Here is a 22,527-nt window from a genome sequence, read left to right as displayed (position 1 = left end):
CCAATCCTAACAGTGTTGCTGGGTTTCACAGCAATGCCTTGTACGCATTATTTTTACATCCATAATAAAATAGCTAAAGTACATATAAGCCCCAGTATGTCAGCCGCAAAGTCTCTTGGTAGGATCCAATGACGGTTTTTGATTGTAATCCATGTTCCATGAGATATCTGGCCAGTAGGAAGCCGGTTGATTTTCCTCCCCAGAACAGCTGTGCCCGACAGACAGCGCTCACCAGTGTACTGTTCTTAGAAAGGCAGCTCAAGCAGAACGCTGCCGCGGGCTTTACAGACGCTTTATTTAGCCAACTCCATGAACTCCGAGAGCTGTCCTGACGAATCTAACAGGGTACATTCAGATTTAATGCCAAGAAACCAAAGGAGGACTTGTGCTGAAGGTCCCTGTTATACTGCAAGATTAATGCCCTTTCTGCTAATCTCTGCCAGGATTAAATGGGTTTTACAATATATCCCAACATTCAGTTTTTGATATCACTAAAGAAAAAAAAAATAATGTTCCCCTTCCAGTGCTGGAAATCTCGCCACTGTGCAAAGCCGTGGTTTATGTGCAGAGAAAGGAACTATTCTCAGGGGGAGGATGGAATTTGATTTAATGTGGAATGAAAAAATAGAAACCACGTGTATAAACGTTTGTTTTCAGTCTTTTTGTTTTAGAATTTTAACTCTCATTATGCAAAGCCAATTGTATTGGAAGTGCTGGCTATAATCATAATTATTATTCATTGATTTATATAGCACAGCCATATTCCGCATCACTGTACAGTTGGTAAATGGGACGTAAAACGTTCTGCATCACATATCTGGACGTGTACATATTCTCCTTACGCAAGATCAATGTAATCTTTAAATATTGGATAAACTTTATGGTTGAGTTTTATGACGCATTTTATCTTCTTTCACTCGTTTACCTGTGCTAATGCATGAGTGGATAGCAGAATGGGGATTAATCTGGATATACCCTGCAGGACACTTCTAAAAGAAAAACCAAGCTTTTCAAAGACAAAGTACGTCCACAAAAAGATTAGCCGAGGAAACTCGATGATTATGCTTGGGGGGTCTATATGATCTAACCTACTGTTGGATGCTTTTTCTTTGTATTGATAAACTTTTTTTATTATTATTACATTTGCTGCCTGTGGCAGTGTGTCCTTGTATCACTGATATCTGTTTTGAAGACCCTGATTAAATTAGGTGGAAGGCTGAATATTTTATGCAGCTTATCCTTGGGACCCCTCTCTAAGATCCTGTACCTGGTAGAGCTGATATGGTTTCCATTGCTGGACCGAGGTGCTCCACTCTACAGGAGACATGACCCATGGAGAAAGGACACCTGACACAGCAGCATGATATCACGGCTATGCCATTTATATATTTGTTACATTTGGCAATCGTAACGCACAGGCCATTCACTCTTATTCTCTACTCTTGCAGAGAAAACTTTTTCCGCAATGCCTTTTTGAAAGTAGCAGTGATATAATTATGCAATTTGCTGAATACGCGTTCTAATGCAGGACATGCAGTCAAACGCTGTGACATAGAAATCTCAGTATCGCACCCTCCAGGTCAGCTTTCACAACAGGCTTCTATATTTCATTAGCGCAGGTTAATGTCTCAAAAGCATTGATCCGTGTGAGTGATTGTAAGTGCATATTATGCACACACTTTGTTCTGTAGCATTGCATGGTCAGGCAGCCAGAGAGGCAGATATTTGCACCGCGGATACATTTTTGAGTAGTAAATCGTAGTTTCATCGGGAGATCACTCCTCAGAATTTGTATCTTCACATCTTCAACATCTAGATTTGTATGTGAATGGAGATCTTCTCGCAAACACACATTAAATGCTTTGTCTGTGTGTAGAATTATTATTATTATTATTATTATTATTATTTTGGTTATATATATATATATATATATATATATATATATAATATGTGTGTCCTGCATCTTCCATGTGGTGCATACTGTATTCAGGGGACTAAAATCAATGCACCCTGCAGTCTCATATGTCATACCCCAGCAAAACTGCTTCGTGGACAATAATCAGGCTTATTTTGTACCCATCTCCATTAGATCTTCCTTATCTACTCTTGCGGATATTGCAGTTACTCTTTTACGTTGATCTCATTGCGATATAATCTGCGCTATACACTACTTCTCCAGGCAATCAATCAATGCTCATAGGACATGACACGCAACGCAATTGAAGAACACCATTAATATTGTATCATTTCGCACTAACTTGTAGTAATTCGAGTGATACAAAGTAAACCTACCTGTCTCAGGAGTAACTCTGGATGTCCACCAAACAATTCCTTTGTTTCTGCTCGAATATCCAGAAAGGCAAATCCATGTATCCGAGTGGGCAGCTCAGACTGATGTCTCGTTGTGCGTGGATTATATGCTTTATCCTCTGCCTCCCCTGTTATCCTTTCAAAACACCCAAAAAGCATCAAAGAGTTCAGTTGCAGCCTCGCTGTGATGGGAGCTACATTGGAAGTCATCAGGACCCTCGCACTTCATTGGGCTCTGCTCTAAATATAACCCACCCACTAATAGTCGCCTCCATAGGCAGATGGCCTTGTCAAAAAGCTGACCTCGGTACTTGGCCGTATCCGCAGAGACGTGTCGCTCAGGCAGAGCTGCGCTGTAATGGGATAAATACAGTTAGCCATCTGTTTCTGGAATACACACAAACATTAAGGATCGAGCCGCAATAGTAATATCCATGTGTGCGGCGATGTTATTGTCACGCTGGTGTGGACATGCTGCCGTCACATGTGGCTTTTATTTGCAGAAACAGACATGTTTTTACACCATTTTTGATGTGCTTAAACATATTGGTTTGCATTCGTGACGTAATATTCAAGGCAATTAATGTAAATCACTATTTTAATTACCATCCGTATAGCACGTCGGGAGGTTTCTCTATGTATATGAAAATGGAACTGCTGTATGTTACCAAAAGTTTTATTTGTACGGGTACCTAATTTGTTGGGATTCGGATCGGATTAGGTTCTGTCTGAGCACGGCAGGGTTTTTACAGAGTCCACCTGAATCCTGCCTCTCACACCAGTGTCATTTACAGTTCTTGGGCGCACAAGTAGGTGGTGGGCAAAAAAAGGTAATTTTCCTTACTCAAAAATATATAAGTAAAAAAGTAATGCATTTTTTATATAAGATTTTCTTCATCCATCACTGTGGCCGTGGCATCTGAGCAGCATTTCAATAGCACCGAATGTCCTGCGCAGGTGCAGGTGCTGGGAATCCTCGTCCATGGTCTCCAGATGCGTTCTCCTCTAGTGGCTGACTTTGGGATTTACTAATTCTAGGTCTTTAGAATGAGCAGTTACCTCTTTGGGAACAAAATCCCTCTGTCCCCTTTTTCGTCCCCCGGTGTGCTCATTTTCTGACCCTTCAGAATGTTTGTTGAGTATGTTTAACAGGCCTAAAAGTCGCAATAGTGTGTATTTTATAAATACAATACATCCGCCTTATCCTAGCAGATAATTAGCTATTATTAAGTTAGATACTAAATCAAGCGACTCTTCCTAAAAAAAAATACAAATAATAATTCATATAGATTTTGGCTTTAGAGCTTGATTTACTGGCTAAATTCAGGCACGGTGTGGGGGTGGTAATTCTTGTGAAGTAAGTAGCCAAGAAACCCAAAGCATATTTGGAAGACAGCATCCCATATTCATGATATCCAATCTCTCCCAAAACACGTAATGGGAACACAGAAAGGTTCCAGTCAATGAGCAAAGTCTTCTTAAACCTTTTGTTACTCCAGACATCTCACCAGGGATGCATTTACCGTGAGAGCGCCCCCTGCTGCCCCTCCTCATCCGCTGTCCTTGTAAAGCACCCCAAGGAGACTTATCTAGCTCGGCACAGCTGCCGTAGCGTAAATGGGCTGGTTGGGGAGATTCCTCTTGTATTGGGCCCATTGAGTAGCTGCACAGCACTTAACTGGCTATTTGTGGAATTTCCCAAAATCGTGTGCATTTCTCATCATTTTTAGAATGTGGATAAAGTTTTTTTTGCCTACCTCCACTTTTCTCTGCATAGTACCCAGCTGCTTTGTACCTTAAACCATTTTAATCATTTGAACAAGTTACCGAAGGTCTTCCGCAGGATTCTTACTCATGTGCGTTGTTCCCGTGTTGTTGGTGACAGCGTGAACCCCCGTAATTTCAGTAGGTATCATTTGCTTTTCCTTAGCAGAGCTTTACTATTTTTGATGAACTGTAGCCAGTGTCCATAAAAAGAGAAGGCAGATGCTTTGGGACACTCGCATATATATCAGCCTGTGACAGCGCTGCTATTTTTCACACAACTCAATAAACCCTTGACTGCTATGCTGCAGATGCCAAGAAGTGTGACCATCTGCAACCACTGGCATTCCTTTCCGGAACGTAAAAGGTTAAATTACAGTTTTAGCTACAGCATGGATCACTTTTAGACTCTTCTGAGAAGTAAATTAATATATATTTCCACATCAGGTATGGTGACATTTACCCAGTGACTTAAAATTGGACTCTACACCTGAATTTACTTCCTAAGGCATCTAGACCTATCATATAATAATATATGGGGAAAAAAAAGATATTTTTATTGTTATTGCTAATCCCTGAAATCCTTTACAGTGAAAATTCACAATTTCAGCAGCACTGATTAAAGAAACAGTATATAAATATATACATTTTCCTACTTATTTAATATATTGAAATACCCTTTCTTATAGGAAATTATCATACGTCTTTGGGAAACCATGTGCTATGTTTAATATATAAGTATATTATATATATATATATATATATATATGTATATATATATTGTGAGCTGAGATCATGTAACCACACAGTCTTAAGGTTTGAAATACCACATAAGGCTGAATTCTTTTTAGAAATTGTAGTCCTTTTATTAAAGGTCTTTAAACAAACATAAATAAAACAAACAAAAAGAAAAACCTTGCTCTCTGAGCACTTACTGACAGACAACAACTGACTATCGTTGGACGGCTTACCCGCTACCAACAAAACATTTAGTACAGACCTTTAGGAACCACTCAGCAGATTTGTTAGGAGAAAAATGCAGTCTCACTCACTGCTTGTAGCTTTCTCACCTGAATAACTCACAGGGCTCCTTTTTGTAGCAGCCCCCTGCTGCTCATTGGTATCAGGTGAGTAATTATCTGGGATAATCAGAACTCCTGGACTGGCTTCCTCACCTGCTGCAAGTAAACTGTGGAGTGGAGCACTGGCCCTCCCTTCTCTCCAAATGCTCCACCCCAGGGACCCAAACGTAACTACAGTATTACCATTATTTTGACGGTAACAAAACATTCTCCCTGGGGTTATCAAATACATTGCATTGCAGTATTTTGTGAGGAATATATGTGTTGTCAACCACCATGCCCTGTTCCCTGTCACACATCCTCCCCCCCAGCTCAAACCTAGTGGGGTGAGCGACCACGGTCATAAGTGAATGTTTACGTGAAAGACCATCAGCATTACCCTGTTTAGAGCCTGCCCTGTGCTCTAATGAGAAATGATAGGGTTGTAAACTAAGGAACCAGCGTGTAACTCTGCTATTTTTCTCCTTGTTTTGACTCATCCAAGTTAGTGGTGCATGATCGGTCACTAGCTTAAACCTTCTGCCCAACAAATAGTATTTCAGAGTTTCGACAGCCCATTTAATAGCTAAACATTCCTTCTCAACTATTGAATAATTCTTTTCTCTAGGTTGAAGTTTCCTACTTAGGTACAAGATTGGGTGCTCTTCATCTTGAGTTACCTGGGAAAGCACTGCTCCCAATCCTACATCAGATGCATCGGTTTGTAGGATAAATTCCTTTGAGAAATTCGGTGTGACCAATACAGGTTGAATGCAAATAGCTTCCTTGAGACTTTGAAATGCTTGTTCAGCTTCAGGGGACCACTTCACCATGACACGGGCTTTAGCTTTTGTGAGATCAGTTAAGGGACTAGCTATAGTTGCAAAGTTGGAAATAAATCTCCTGTAATAGCCAATAAGACCAAGGAATGTTCTGACCTGTTTCTTAGTCAATGGCTGTGGCCAATTCCGTATGGCTTCAATTTTAGCAAGTTGTGGCTTGACTAACCCTCTCCCAATGGAATACCCTAGATACTTAGCCTCCTCTAGGCCAATAGTACACTTACTAGGGTTTGCTGTTAACCCAGCATTTCGTATGGAATTAAGGACGGCCTGTACTTTTGGTAAGTGAGACTCCCAATCTTCACTGTGTATAACCACATCATCCAAGTAAGCCGCTGCATAACGGGTATGTGGTTTTAGGATTCGGTCCATCATTCTTTGAAATGTTGCTGGAGCCCCATGTAAACCAAAAGGTAACACTTTATATTGGAAAAGTCCATCTGGAGTAGAAAAAGCAGTTATTTCCTTTGCCCGATCTGTGAGGGGCACTTGCCAATAGCCTTTGGTTAGATCCAGTGTGGAGAGATACCGGGCTTTCCCAAGTCTTTCCACAAGTTCGTCAACCCTCGGCATGGGATATGCATCAAACTTGGATATTGTGTTAAGTTTCCGGTAATCATTGCAAAATCTGATTGTACCATCAGGCTTTGGTACAAGCACAATTGGGCTACACCAGTCACTTTGGGATTCTTCGATCACCCCAAGGTCCAACATTTTCTTCACTTCTGCTTTGATTGCTTCTCTACGAGCTTCTGGTATTCTATACGGCTTAAGATGGATTCTTTTCCCCGGTTCAGTGACAATATCATGCTTTATTACAGCAGTTCTCCCTGGAACTGTGGAGAAAACATCTTTATTTAATCTAATAAAGTCTTTTACCTCCCTCTTCTGATGTACAGTCAGGGTTTCGGATATATTGACAGCAGGATCATTATCCTTTGGAGGGAGGTTTGATGCTTCCATGGTCACAAGCACTTCTCTTTCTTTCCATGGCTTAAGTAGATTCACGTGGTAAATTTGTACCTCCTTTCGTCTTCCAGGCTGTCTTACTTTATAATTCACTACTCCCACTTTCTCAATTACTTCATAAGGTCCATGCCATGTTGCTAGGAATTTGTTCTCTACAGTAGGAACCAAAACAAGCACTCTATCTCCTGGTTGAAACGTGCGGACCCTGGCATTTTTATTGTAGCTATTCTGCTGACGTTGTTGAGCATTCTCCATGTGTTCTCTAACAATGGGCATAATGGCTGTCATCCGTTCCTGCATCTGATTTACATGCTCTATGATGCTCTTGTGTGGTGTAGACTCATGTTCCCAAATCTCTTTGGCTATATCTAGCAGTCCTCTAGGGTGTCTACCATACAAGAGTTCAAAAGGAGAAAACCCAGTAGAGGCTTGAGGGACTTCTCTAATAGCAAACATTAAATAAGGCAAAAGGCAGTCCCAGTTTTTCCCATCTTTATCAATGGCCTTTCTAAGCATAGACTTTAGGGTTTTATTGAATCTTTCCACCAAACCATCCGTTTGTGGGTGATATACTGAGGTTTTCAATTGCTTTATACGAAGGAGATTACATAATTCTTTTGTAACTCGGGACATGAATGGAGTTCCCTGGTCTGTTAGTATTTCCTTGGGAATCCCAACCCGACTGAACATGGACATTAGTTCCTTAGCAATAGCTTTTGCTGAAGTTGTACGCATAGGTATTGCTTCAGGGTAACGCGTAGCATAGTCTACTATTACCAATATGTACTGGTGTCCTCTGGCAGATTTTACAAGAGGGCCCACAAAGTCCATACCAATGCGTTCAAATGGTACCTCTATAATAGGTAAGGGCACTAATGGACTACGGTATGCTGTAAGAGGGGCAGTTAACTGGCAATCAGGACAGGAGGAACAATAATTTGTAATTGACGCCATTACACCTGGCCAATAAAATCTCCTGAGGATTCTCTCTTTCGTTTTTTCAACCCCTAGGTGCCCTCCCAGAACATGGCTGTGTGCAAGATGTAATACTGTGTGTCGGTATGCCTGGGGTACCAATAGTTGTTTAACCGACTCTAATTTCTCAACTCTATACAGTAAATCATTTTCTACCTCAAAATATGGATAAGTCAGGGTTTTTCCAGGATTAACAGGGGTCCCATTCCTCATAGTGATCTGGTTTCTTGCCCCAGCTAAAGTGGGGTCCTCCCACTGTGCAGCTCTGAAGTTACCCAGGTTACCTTCTAGGTCAGTCAATTCTACATCAGGCTCCGTGATATTAGAAGGACCTGCCTCACTCTGCTCAGTGTTACTACCCACTAGGGTTTCAATAGGGGTTGAAGGCTTGTTCCTAGCAGCAGCTTCTCTGTCCAAGTCATCCCCCAATAAATCTGAAAAGGGAAAGTCACTAACAGCGCCCTCTACTGGTACTGAGTTAACCCTTTCAGCAGTCGACCATAAAGTCAAAAAATAAGGAAAATCCCTGCCAACTATCATTTCATGGACTAATCCATTCACTAGACCAACTCTATGATTTACAGTACCACTTTGCGTTTCAATAATCACCTCAGCAGTGGGGTACTGGTGTATGTCCCCATGTATACAGGCAACCTCTAGTTTCTGGGAGTCATCTATTGGAGTGTTTTTTAACAGACCCTGGTCTAGAAGTGTAACCATACTTCCTGAATCTAGTAAAGCATGTACTTCTTTTCCCTCTACCTTTAAAGTACACCAGGGATGGCCCTTCAGACACTCATTTTGTGTGACAGAATATACAGAGTGAGAGAAAAGTGAATAAGCACCCCACTGATCACCAACATTACATTCCATTGCAACAACATTCTCAGGACAGTCTTTTGCAATATGTCCATATTCTTTGCACTGAAAACACTTAACAGTATAATTAGGCATTATTCTTGAGGATGGTGTGGTCTCTTCCAGCCTCACAAAATTCCTGCCTTTTGCTGTAGTGTCCCTTGGGTTGTAAAACCCCATCTGCTCCTCCCGAGACCCCCTTTTCCCTGGATCAGTCTTACCAAACTTACTGGGACTCTGGATCTTCGGGGTCCTAAGTCTCTCCTGGTTAGGGAGTTGCAAAAATTCTCCAGCTGTCACATACCGTTCCACCAAGGCAACTAGTTCATCAGCAGTTTTAGGATCGCTCTGGCTGACCCACCGTCTTAGGGAAACAGGCAATCCTCTCAGGAACCGGTCCATCACAAGTTGTTCCACGATGTGGCTAGATGAGTTAACCTCCGGCTGTAACCATTTCCTGGCCAGATGTATTAAATCAAACATTTGTGACCGTACCGCTTTGTCTTGATTATAAGTCCAGGAGTGAAATCTCTGTGCCCGAACCGCTATCGTGACTCCCAGGCGGGCCAAAATTTCTGCTTTCAGTTTAGCGTAGTCACAGGCTTCTGCAGGCTCCAAATCATAATATGCCTTTTGAGGCTCTCCACTCAGGAACGGTGCTAAAAGGCTTGCCCATTCAGATTCAGGCCAACGTTCTCTTTCAGCTGTCCTTTCAAAAGCCATCAGGTAAGCCTCTACATCATCTGTAGCCAACATCTTTTGCAAATAGTTACTCACTCTCAGAGTCTTAGAACTATGTGGCACTTCTGCAGTATACCTGGCCAGCCTCTCAGATAGGCCCTGGATCTCCTGCTGCATGGCACGAGTGACATTTTGTTGCTCCTCTTTCTGTGCAAGCACCAGTTGCTGCAGGACTGTAATATTTTCTTGCTGGACAGTTGTAGCTTGTTGCTGGGCAGTTGTAGCTTGTTGCTGCGTGGCTGCTGCCTGTAGTAAAGCCTTAATAACATCCTCCATGTTTGTGTTTCGTGGTATTGTTTCCTTTTCCAGACTATCAATGTGGTACCGGCATTCTCCACCATATGTGAGCTGAGATCATGTAACCACACAGTCTTAAGGTTTGAAATACCACATAAGGCTGAATTCTTTTTAGAAATTGTAGTCCTTTTATTAAAGGTCTTTAAACAAACATAAATAAAACAAACAAAAAGAAAAACCTTGCTCTCTGAGCACTTACTGACAGACAACAACTGACTATCGTTGGACGGCTTACCCGCTACCAACAAAACATTTAGTACAGACCTTTAGGAACCACTCAGCAGATTTGTTAGGAGAAAAATGCAGTCTCACTCACTGCTTGTAGCTTTCTCACCTGAATAACTCACAGGGCTCCTTTTTGTAGCAGCCCCCTGCTGCTCATTGGTATCAGGTGAGTAATTATCTGGGATAATCAGAACTCCTGGACTGGCTTCCTCACCTGCTGCAAGTAAACTGTGGAGTGGAGCACTGGCCCTCCCTTCTCTCCAAATGCTCCACCCCAGGGACCCAAACGTAACTACAGTATTACCATTATTTTGACGGTAACAAAACATTCTCCCTGGGGTTATCAAATACATTGCATTGCAGTATTTTGTGAGGAATATATGTGTTGTCAACCACCATGCCCTGTTCCCTGTCACAATATATATATATGATATTGTACATACAGTATTGTGCAAAAGTGTGAAAAAATGCCGTAAAGTAAAATTGCTATCACAAATAGACATGTTAATGGTTTATTTTATCATTTCACAGAATGCAAAGTGAGTGAACAGAAGAAAAAGCTAAATCGAATTAATATTTGGTGTGACCGCCTTTGTTCTTCAAGGTCGCTCACAAAGCCCCATTTGGTCGTTTGGACTGTTGGCTAGGAAGCTATCCAGCTTTTAATGCGTTACGATGCCACTGATTCTCACACAGCTTATAACAGGACAACGTATAATTCAGCTGCAGGGGTCCCTGTGGATAGAGTGTACGTTAGACAAGAAATGTAACAATAATATTGCGTGCCAATAACCGGGATCGTAATATATATATATAATATATATATATAAGCCAATGTAGTTAAGGGGATCGTGAGTACATTGTGTAGAGGCTTGGAGTCAGTCTGAGGCTTTACAACAAATAATGGGAATATTCAGTGAGTTGGTTCCTACGTTGAGCTTGTATCGGTGTAGGCATTCAATGGGAAACAAAACATACGGGATCAGGGGATAACATTAGTGGATTGAGAGGAACTCTAAGATTTAAACTTCTTTTGAATCATTGTCTTTTAAAATGGGGTACACTGTTCATGTATATATATTATATATATATATATATATATATATATATATATATATATATATATATATATATACCGGCTGAGCGAGTTAACAATAGTTAATCGCTTCCTAAACTCTTTCCAGCAGCATACAGCCTTTTAATATGGCGAAAGTGGTCGCTTCAGTGAGCGATCAGGAGGCGCCCCTTGCAATTTATTTTTTTTGGGTGTTGCTGAATGCCTCAATGTGGAGGCATTGCAGCAACACCAGCTGAGCTAGGAAAGCCATTTTAACCCCATGACGTGCCTGGCACACCAGTTGTCACTAATTGTATGCATTTCCATGACGTGCCTGGCACTTCAATTGTCTTTAAGTGGTTAATATACATAGAGGTGTAAAAAAAAACAAAACATTTTTGCGGGTCACACAAAGCCTTCTTCGCCACTACAGGCAATGTTTATGTCCTATCAAGGAACTCAGTGTTATTGCTTAATTGTGACATGTTACAAGACAGGTTTCTGCAGCATTGCCCTGTGTTCCAAATTGTAACTAATTCAGGAAGCCATGAGCTGTGTTTCTGTACGAGGAGGACAGGAGTCTCTGAAAGCCTTTTACTGTGCATAGAATGTGATCCTATTTTGAACCTGATCAACTAATATTCTGTGATGATTGAAGAGGCTCTTCATGGGTTGAGCTGAGGTCACACTTGATTAACCCGCAGTGTTCTTTATGCTGTTGGACAGTCTCTTTTATCGGCCAGTGGATGGTTAGTCCAATAGAATCAGTAAGATGGCACTTAACCCATTCCGAAAATCTTTTAGTCTTTTATCTTCATGTGCCAGACGCTCATACCTTATTGTACAGTGTTGTGATGTAGTAGGGTGTGAGTGGGAGAATGCCACAATGGCATATATATAAATAAATGGCGCTTGGGGTTGATATGACTTTTACGGCAAGAAGTTGGCTGCCCGCAATAAATAGTTCCAATGCCAATTATGCAGATCCGGCTCAGCCATTGGGGATGTCTTTTATAATGTATGGTGAAGTCAGTTGAAATACCGATCACTGCAAGTCAAGGTGTAAATAAACCACTTTGAGACTTTCAGTGCTAACATTAAGTAGAATAAAGCATATAGAGCACCCTGTGCCTGTGCCAATTTCTTACTTTCTACACCTGTAATTACTCATTTTTAACGGTTCAGGGTTTGATTTATTTGGCAAATACCACGGTCAGAAAAAAAACGGATTACTTTCACACGTTAACATTCTTTTTAAATAATTAGGCCCACAAGGTATTAAAATGTTCTCTTTTGCTATAATGAGTGGTAAATCCATTATTAGGTGCAATGGTTCTCAAGGGTTGGGTAATTAAGAGCGTAATTTGCCACTTTGTCATCAAATGACATCACTCTGCAGTACTTTGATGTCAGTTCATCTACTGCACCTGCTTTAAACTGCACCTTTTTTATATATATATATATATATATGAAAGGTGAAGAGAACTGTTGAGAACTAGAAAAAAGACAGCTGAAGTTCCCATGGACTGTTATAAAATGATTTATTTTAATTCATAAGATTCGTTAAGTAAGTTGCGCAGAAGACTAATTTATTTATTTGCTGAAAGTCGCACAAAGGACACTGTGTTTCCACCATCGCTGGCTATTTTTAGCTTCACTTCATGATCTAGATTAAGCCTTGGAAATGTTGCTTTCCTGCTATCAGCTACAACTCTAAAGATCCTCAGCCATAACATTGCTGGGATTTAACAATAGCTGGAGGGATATTTATCCCTTTGGAATTCTATAGCTTGCTGAGCACCTACATCCAGTGCCTGCGTATGAGTCTTATCTGCACTATAGTTAAAACTGGTGCCTGTAGATTAACCTCATGTTGACCAATATAGATTCAAAGTTACTGCAGGACTTGGTAATCCATGCACTGTATAGTACACTGCTGAACAAACAGGTCATCGTAGGGTCTTTTGCACTACAACCACAGACCCCATACATATTTAACCCATACCTCACAGGGGATGAGGCTACGATTGGCTGGGCATTAGCGGCAAGGCCTGGAATGTATTGAAGTTATTGATGGTTCTTGTACTGTTCCCCAGAATTATTTTTTTTTTATTGAATCATATTTATTATTTTTCATAACATATAACATAAAAACAACATAAACATACATAAGTAGTCTTGGCTTCTTAACAAAGTTCTATCATTCATCATCACATACCATTTCAGCTCTCTGTATTGTCATATCATAATAAGCGCAAAAAAAAAAAAAAGACAAGAAGTCAGGGATAAAAATAATCACCAAATTACTAATTCAAAAATTTCGTAACTTTTTTAATCCAGTCTTCACAAATTTCTGACTTTCTTTTGTATGATATACTAACCCAGCTTAAACCTCTTTCCGTTTGTAATTGGAACAGTATTTGTTTTACCAACAATATCTTAAGTATTGGTTTAGGTTCTTTCATTGCTAGAGCTTGGAAAGAACCTAAACCAATACTTAAGATATTGTTGCTAAAACAAATACTGTTCCAATTACAAACGGAAAGAGGTTTAAGCTGGGTTAGTATATCATACAAAAGAAAGTCAGAAATTTGTGAAGACTGGATTCTGTTCCCCAGAATTTATGCTTTTGAGTAGGGCTATGGAGACCTACTGTGTTGTCGGGATATTAGTTTGTGTAATTCCTTTTAATGACTGTAGGTGGTGCTCATTCTTGCTTGCTGGGGGCAGCACTACTACATCGGAGCCCCCTGTGGGAGATTTTGTTTTACTATTTCAGTTACCAAAAAAACATAATTTTTTAGTTTTTTTTTTTAAGGTGGTTGTCATTCAAATTTGTTATTTATATACTTCCTGAGAAATTATTTTTATAATTTTTTTGCCCAGGAGACGGCAATTTTTGAGCTTTTTTGTGTAGCGCATATGTCAAGAACTCATCTTTATTATTATTTTTCCCTGTTTCTCTCTGTCTGTAGGTGACGTGAAAAGTGAAGAAACTCTTGACACAAAGACTACAAAGAAGAGAAAAAAGCCAGCTTCAGAGACATTAACGACTGCAAAGAAGAAGAAACCGGTAAGGGGGTTATATTTAATATGCATTTCTGTTAACCATTTAAGCCACTTTATGATTGAGCCGGGGTTGTCTTATTTTCGTTTTTTAATCAAATCACCCATTAAAATGACATGAAAATGAGTTGAACGTTCTGAGCATATGATCATGCCGTGGCTACATGGTATTCTATGTAAATTATTACTTGGTAATCTTATTAAACACAAAGCCATGAAGTCTTTGCTCATAATTTTTGCAATAGGATATGAGTCACCAAGTGAACATTCATGGGGTCAAGTATCTGTCTAATCGTTATATGTGATGGCCTACACATGGCTACAAACCCCGCATTTATCACCACATCATAAAGACTCATAAATCCTTTCTACATACAATCTATTTTTAAAAATATATCCTTAAACATTTACCTGGATAACTTTAACTGGCTTCATTTAAGGGGTTAACACGCAAGAAGTCTCTGAGAAGGGATGTATACTAAATGCGTGTAAATGTTGGCTTTGTGTTTTGTGTCTCTTCTCTCGCTTCTTCGCGGTCTCCCCGTTCGTATATAATCCTCCCGCCAATGTATTTTATAAATATGTTTCAATCCTGTTTGCTTTAATGCTTACCAGAGGTTTTTCTTAAAGTCCCATTTACATTCTTGAAATAACCCTGTAAATGATTTCACCAAAGACCGTTTTGTCTGGAGCTGTTTGGTGACTTGTCCGTAAAGGAAGGAATTCACAAGCTTAGATTATTTTATGTATGAAAATCGTATGTGCCGTCTGGACCCGCAAATCCTTTCCAATCGCAAACGTATTCCACTTCTTCATATTACATATTAAGTGTCTTACATCAGAGTTTGATCTGCGTCACAGAAATGTAAATGTTGATGATATAATTTTTTTTTCATAAGATAACCGTACATCCAGGCACCATAGGCAATAAAAGTTTGCACTGAATTCTTGACTTTTTTGGATTCATCTGTTCCTGGCTTCTACAAAGATCCGTTCAGTTCTGTTCTTGTTCAATCGTAAATACGTGCAAAATACTTCCTTTTCCTTCCCTGTCTAGAAGTTGCCATTTTGGGCGCTGACGTTATTTTTTGCATCTGGTAGGCCTTCCCAAAACGTTTCACCGTTTATTCACGCATTTTTGTTTTTCGTTCCTCACAGGGTAAAGAATGCATTTTAACGCAACCAGAAAATAAAGAAGAGGCTCCGGCAAAAATCAAACGAAGGAAAAAGGTACCCAAAAAAAAAAAGAATGTATAGAGCAAAAGATGTTTGATCTAATTTTCAATCCATTTCGGTTTTCCCCAAGAATGTAAATGTATAAGATGCTGTGATTGCAAGCTTCAGGCAATGCGTTAGATCAACATACTTTCTGATTAGTAGAATAAAAAGAAAACATTTTCTCCGCTATGTAATGTATAAAAACTTTCTTGGATTTAATGTATTCTGCGGCTCTTCTGCTTATAGTCTACATTTTAAGGACCAAGATAATAAAAAAAACCACATTCATTGCAAGGGAAAGATGTGTTTTTTTTGTGTAAAAGGTCTGGTTCGGATCCTTTCTGATCTTGAGTGTATACATGTTGTTATTACATACAAGTGACCGTTTCTTCCATGTCAGTGTACAGTATGTCAGACCTGTACGAACACGTTATCACAATTCTAGAAGCTGGTGTAAGACATTTATCTTGGAGCGTAAACACTGCGCTATGTCTAAACAATTTCCCTGCACAGACGTATGACTGCGTCTTCATAACCCGCAGGCTTCAAACTGACTTCAACATCATTAACATCCATTGGCTGTCCACAGGGAATGCATTGCTTATATCGCTTATGCTTAATAGAGTTTATATTGGCGTTTGTAGAATCTAAAATCTATACTGTCATTTTAATTCACATGACCAGTGGTATTGTTGGAGAAAAATAGAATGTAATGATATAATTTTAAATAAGAGCCATTTGACTCATCTTCTTTAAGACTTAAAACCTTACTTAGTCTTTGGGATTATCTTTCACAATAGCGTTATGTCTATCCAAAACATGCTTAAATCATCATGCTGTATTGATGTTTACCACTTCTGCCAGATGACTATTCTAGTTATCAACCATCCTCTCAATAAAAACAAGCTCTGGGATCTGACTTTGGGCTTATTTGCTAAACGGAAAGTTGACAGAATAGTTTTCTGTAGTATAGCACCACACAGCCTTCATATGACTATACATTAAGAAGACTTAACCCTAGTGAGCTTCTTCATTAGCTTGGCCGGCCTTTATAATGTACAATAAAATCAGCAAGATTTTCCCGGTCTCGTCACCCATTGGATTATGCATTATACGGGGCTAGCTTAGCCCTTAACTCTGGAGAAACTTGTCAGTTTTGGCCCTGCCAACTGTCTCTTTAGTGAATAGATTTACCAGCGGAACAACATGCTGTGAAACTGGAGTTATCGACTGGAGTCCGCTCCTAGCTTTAACCCCTTAAGGACAATGGGCGGTCCCAAAACCCATTGAAAACAATGCATTAAGGGGTTAACATAAGCATAGCTTGAGCTACTGAACTGTGTACATGGATGGAAATTTAAGCTTCTTATCAAGCTAACCTTAAGGTTTTATGGCAGCCCAGCATTAAGTAATGTTTCGTGTAAAAAAACTGATGAAACCAGTAAATGGCTAAACTATCAATGCTCTGATTCCAGAAGACAATTACTGACGTTCTTGCCACATCTGTGCCAAAAGCCGGCTCACCAGAAGACCTTCAAAACCTTCTTCTTCAGCATTTCGATAATACAAGATCAGTGATTGAACTGGAAGAACTCAAACTACCAGGTATGAAGGTCATATGTCATTGTACTACTTCTATCCCCGTGGTGCTTTGTAATGAAAAAAACAAAAAACCCATTACTCAAGAGCAGTGAGCAGCCTTTTTTCCATAAGATCATATTCCATGTTGGACTGTGTTTGGTTTATTATATATATATATATATATATATATATATATATATATATATATATACTGCTCTCCAAGTATTTAACAAAATCGCTTCTTTGGTTTCTCGGTATTTCTTTGTAAATATTTCAGACCACAGAAAATGTAAAAAAATTGAATAAAAAATGCCACGATGGAAACTGGGAAACCGCATGCATTCTCATGTGTGGCTGACTTTTAAGTATGGCTTTGTAAGTTGCGCTCTTAAAGTATGTTTGCTTGCACTTTGTTTGAACCATAGGGAAACCGTGCATTTTTGGTTTTGGTCATACTTTTTTTTATATGTAATATATACATATTGGGAATTATTCTTCCAAATTATTATCTGTACTATAGATTACAGTCAAACATCTGGACTTAAAAAATGAAAGGCTATCTGTCCTATATATTCATGTTTAACCTCATGCCTAAGGGAGTCTGATTTATTCACTGAAGAATTCAGTTTTCCTGAAAACGTGACCTAGTTTACTTGGCCTGTCTTGTCGGAGATGTTGTAGAGCTAAAGGCAATTTGCTTTCTAATGAGACAATACCTATCTGCGTAGCACTTTTGTAGCCTCGGAGCTCAAACATGGAACTCTAACAATATGAGTACAATAGAAGGTCATGTTTATTCCGTCTCAGAAGAGAGGGCTTACAGAACACGACGGATAATATGAATCGGTTAATAATATTAAAAACTTAAATAAATAATAATAACAACAAAAAATCTTGACTTGTTCTGCAGTAATCTTGCCGCTTGGTTTCAGCATTCACATTCAGATCTAATGAGAGATTTAGAGTTTGGAGTCTGATTTTTGGCGCTTGTTCAGATGTCCGTTACAGTCACAGATCACAGGTCGGGGTTTACAGCATGAAAGATAAATTACATGGGTTCAGATATTTGGAAGTCCATGTAACGCATCTAGATCCTGCGACATGATGCTTATAGTTAATATAAAAAAAAAAAAAGGTTGCATATTGACATTGATAATATAATCGTAAATAAATATAAATCTAGCCAGATTGCTCACATTTATTCTATGAATACTTATTTCACAAATATTTTCTTTCCCTAGATACTTGTTTTGTAAAAGCCAATGACTTAACCCATACTCTTTCGTCATACCTGAATCAAAGTAAGTACCGGCTGATATTTGTTAGCCAATCCATATTATGTCATTGCTATTTATTTTGTTTGCTGTGGATCTCTTTGCGTTTGTGAAGTGTAATGCTCATGATCACACTCTGGGATTGTTCTGATTAAAACTTAAACCCCATACATGCAGTCCTTACTTCTGCTGTCTTTAACATCCAGTTCTAGACGTCCATCATCACCAGATGCAGCGACCGCTCTATGTGCTTTTATGTTTTCATTTTTGATATATACCCTCCGTGTCCCTCTTGTTCTCTAGATCTCCTGTCCCCTTTTCTCCCCATGTGTCCCCTTTTTGTATGATCTCAGAATGTTTGCTGAGTCTGAGTGTATCACAGAGTCCTACAGAAGCTCAGGTCATAATAATGTATATAAAAACTAATTTATAAACTAAATTGTGTAAGTAACATGTATTCTTCTTCTAAATATTTTACTCAGTAACATTTATAGCTGTCAATAAATCACACAGTCTCAGCCCATAGCCTTGCCTCTAATCACACACCCTTATAAAAAAGTTCTATAAAAGGCTAATATTAGTATGATTACATTTTTAAGCATTTCCATTCTGACATCTTGTAAATAACCCAACTATGTATGCAGTGACTCCATCTCTTATTAACAGTATAATCATTCGGCCTGACTGCTTATTCAGCATTTTAGTCTGATCACCAAAACCCACCATAACTAATTAAAAGTAAACAGGATTTAATGCAGGAGACAAATGAATGGCATTGGTACGTTGCTATCTCCCAGAAACCTGAACCACGTCAGAATCCCGATCCACGTCAGAATCCCGATCCACGTCAGAATCCCGATCCACGTCAGAATCCCGATCCACGTCAGAATCCCGCAGCAGGCTTCTGAATGTGTTTTAGATTTTATGTTTCATATATATATATAATGTTTTTGTTGTTACAGCATGCCCTAAATGGTCAAAAATATCAAAAAATCACAAGGAGAAGAAATCAGTGCTGCTCTTGGTAGTGTGCAGCTCAGCCCACAGAGCCTTGGAACTCATTAAGTAAGTTATTGTGTACATCGTATTAAGCTTTTATGTTTTACAGGGCTGTATATTCCAACATTATAACAAATATGAATAAGTGTTTTACAGCGTTCATGACTGGGAATCCCTTTATCCCTGTTTCTGATGTCAGCCATTGCTTAACTAAACCTGTAACTCGGTTAAGGCTGTGGGTCATTCCATGACACTTACAGATGCTTAGTCTACATATATTTTCGTTCTGTTATTTGGGCGATGCATGGACAACGGATAAATATGTAAAATTCAAACTTAAATTGTATTGATCTCAAAAATACAAATATAATTACACCAAGAGTAATGAAATAAAAGGGTTATACTCACTTTTTGGATCACAACTAATTGGTTCTTAGACCAATTATCTAATAGTGTGAAACGTCACCATGGTTTTACATATCAGAGAGATTTATAAACACGCTTTACCATTCTTAACATGATAAACATAGGTTAACATGCCTATGTATGCAGCTTAACATATGTATCAATGTCATGAACAACTTAAAAGATAATTTATGATCTATTATAGAACCCAATGTTTTAATCATCTGCCTCTTTCAACTTGGTTTTTAGGCTGATAAATGCATTCAAAGGAGACACTAAGATTATGAAGATGTTTGCAAAGCATATAAAGGTGTGTACACGTTGGAATATGTTTAATGTAATGATTTGGATGTGTTGTCAGTATTTTAATTTTAAATCGATACGTGTGTCATGTAAGCAGAATTCTGTTTGGCGTAGTGTATTTTGACCTTATATGAAAACAATTAGAATTTAAATCATGGTCGCCGACCAAAAGAGGGGAAAAGAGAAAAAAATAAATAAGGGGCAGCCCCCACCCCATCTATTGGAAACTAGATAAATAAAACTAAAATATGCTTTTATTTTAATTCCAATCTTGCATTCTGTTCTCTGTGGTGAACGAGTTGGGCTTTCCAAGCTTTTCAAATCGAATTTTTGCTCAGCGAGATTTTATACCGAGGTTGTGAAATAAGCATGTTTGACTCCAACTAGAACGTTGGGATACAATGCGCTAACTGAAAGGGGAGACCGTAACACAGCGTTTTCCTGCACTCTCCCATAGATACAAGATCAAATAAAGATGTTGGAAAAAAATGTCATCCACCTTGGAGTGGGAACCCCCGGCAGGATTAAAGCCCTGATAGGACAAGGTAAGATGTAGATGGTGTGTCATATCTTGTGTCTCCCACATTGTGCTGGAAGGGACTCATTATGCACAATGACACATGGGGGGGGGTTATAACCGCATCTTATTGTTGATCTATTCCCCCCTTCTTAATGTCGTTACTGTATTTATTGTCACAGCCTTTTCAGTCACTGTTACCGACCGCCAGTGTTTTGGGGGGGGTCTGTGAAAGGCATGTGCGTTTGGCTGGACAAATCTTCCAGCTATTTTTTAAATTGCTTTTTCTACTATATCGCCTATAGTGCTTGGCCTTTGTGCTTTGACTATAAATCTGGAGTTTATCAACCCCTGCTGCGGAATCTGCTGCCGTATTGCAGGGTACTGAGATTTCTCCGATTTGACTCGTATCATATGCTAAATTCTGACGTCTTTCTTTTATTCCCGGTAGATGGACTGAGTCTGAGTTCCCTAAAGTACATTGTGCTGGACTGGAACTGGAGAGATCAGAAGTTAAGGAGAATGATGGATATTCCGGAGGTACGGTCGCGTGGCATTCATATTTTGCATGTTCAAAAAGGAGTTAAAGCATTAATATGGGGGATATTTATCTATGACACTTGTCACCTGTCAGGATTCATGTTGGAATTCTGTAAGTCTTTGCTGGTGTAACCATCCTTTTAGTTATTAACCCTTGCAGTGCTGACACACCAAAAAGGTGTTTTTTTTTTTTTTTTACAAATACCTGGGGAAATGGGGTTTATTTGTCGTCTAATGAGGGTAAAATCTGAAATAGTAAGATCGTGACGCACATAGACTCTGGACAGAACCCAGAGAATTCCCAGGGATCCAAATCATCCCAAGTGATAGATCCTGGGTCCCAGTGAATTCCTTTGAAAGCAGAAGCCAGATGGGAATTTAAAGCAACCGTTCGGCCACAATCCCACCAGAGGTTTAACATAACAAGAGATTGGGTATATTTACAACATCAATCAGATCCAGGTGCTCAGTATGCATGTTTTCCAATTTCTAAGTCTAATAGATATGACCTGAAATATTTCTTCTGCAGAACTTCTCAATAGTGTTTCTTCTATCTATTTCTATGCAGGTGAAGAAGGAGACGTTGGAACTCCTGGAAGGTGGACTTTTATCTGCCTGTAAAGCAGGATCTGTGAAGCTTGGTCTATTTTAATCAGTGCTCTCAACAGCCGTGTGTTATTTTACCTACATGTTTAAAAAATGTTTTAAATGTATAAGTGTTGTGTGGACTGTATACAAACCAATATAGATAAACTGTTTCCATCTGCTATCTCTGAAAGTTAGTGTATTTGTCTTTATTACATTAAACAAATTTACATTGAAGACAAGGTTGAGTATGCCTCCAGATTTTCTTTATATGCATCTTTTTAGATAAAAAAAAAACAACCTACCGTAAGCTGAAAATGTCTTTCTGTATATTTCTCAGTCTGAGCAGCTGAAAACTGGAACACAAAACGCTGTTCAAATGATCTAACCATGATTTGGTGATTACATCCTTGGAAAGTACTCTTTATCTCATACCATCCTTACGATTTCGGGACCTCAGAGGTCACTTATTCAAATAGACTGAATGAATGAAAGAGCATATAGATTCCTTTGGTAGTAATTAGATTACTTTGAGTATATTGTCAGAAATCCTGACATGCCCTGCAAAACAGGTAACAGAAAAGATCGCTATAACAAGTGAAAACAAGCAGAGAATTTAGTGTAAATACCCATTTATGCCTCATTTATAGGTCTGTTGTGTTCTGTAGTTAGGAGATGATATAGGATCAAATCACTCCTGCTGTAGACTTTCTGTTACATGTCAGTGCCTGATATGACCATCACACACGTATGTTCAGCACTGAGTAGTGGCTAAATAACCCTTTGAGGTCCAGTAACTTGTGGAATACTCGGAATACTTCATACTCTGCCTTAACGGTTTAGAGCTTCTGTGTAACTGTGTTAATGGCATATAAACAGCGTCTGCGGGAAGCTATCATTTACGTTTGTACATAAAAGCCATTAGCTTGAGATTACTAAA

The 22,527-nt window shown here is 39.1% G+C and overlaps 2 protein-coding genes across 2 annotated transcripts in view; one reads left to right on the top strand and one right to left on the bottom strand.

The window, feature by feature from the left end:
- FILIP1L (filamin A interacting protein 1 like) overlaps positions 1 to 2,419 on the bottom strand; it is a 127,170-nt gene extending 124,751 nt beyond the window's left edge. Inside the window, exon 1 of the mRNA XM_053456933.1 lies at positions 2,293 to 2,419. The gene's annotated coding sequence lies outside the window, so the exon portion shown is untranslated. The remainder of the gene's footprint in view (positions 1 to 2,292) is intronic.
- CMSS1 (cms1 ribosomal small subunit homolog) overlaps positions 1 to 21,829 on the top strand; it is a 150,398-nt gene extending 128,569 nt beyond the window's left edge. The window contains exons 2-10 of the mRNA XM_053456937.1: positions 14,075 to 14,172; positions 15,324 to 15,395; positions 16,859 to 16,988; positions 18,206 to 18,265; positions 19,201 to 19,303; positions 19,892 to 19,952; positions 20,403 to 20,490; positions 20,914 to 21,002; positions 21,571 to 21,829. Coding sequence (XP_053312912.1) covers positions 14,075 to 14,172; positions 15,324 to 15,395; positions 16,859 to 16,988; positions 18,206 to 18,265; positions 19,201 to 19,303; positions 19,892 to 19,952; positions 20,403 to 20,490; positions 20,914 to 21,002; positions 21,571 to 21,654 — 785 coding nt within the window. The 3' untranslated portion in view covers positions 21,655 to 21,829. The remainder of the gene's footprint in view (positions 1 to 14,074; positions 14,173 to 15,323; positions 15,396 to 16,858; positions 16,989 to 18,205; positions 18,266 to 19,200; positions 19,304 to 19,891; positions 19,953 to 20,402; positions 20,491 to 20,913; positions 21,003 to 21,570) is intronic.
- Positions 21,830 to 22,527: the final 698 nt, after the last annotated feature.

Source organism: Spea bombifrons, chromosome 2 (assembly GCF_027358695.1).
Source record: "Spea bombifrons isolate aSpeBom1 chromosome 2, aSpeBom1.2.pri, whole genome shotgun sequence".
Lineage (NCBI taxonomy): Eukaryota > Metazoa > Chordata > Amphibia > Anura > Pelobatidae > Spea > Spea bombifrons.
Note: the sequence above shows the minus strand (reverse complement) of the source record. Positions and strands in the feature narration are given on the sequence as shown.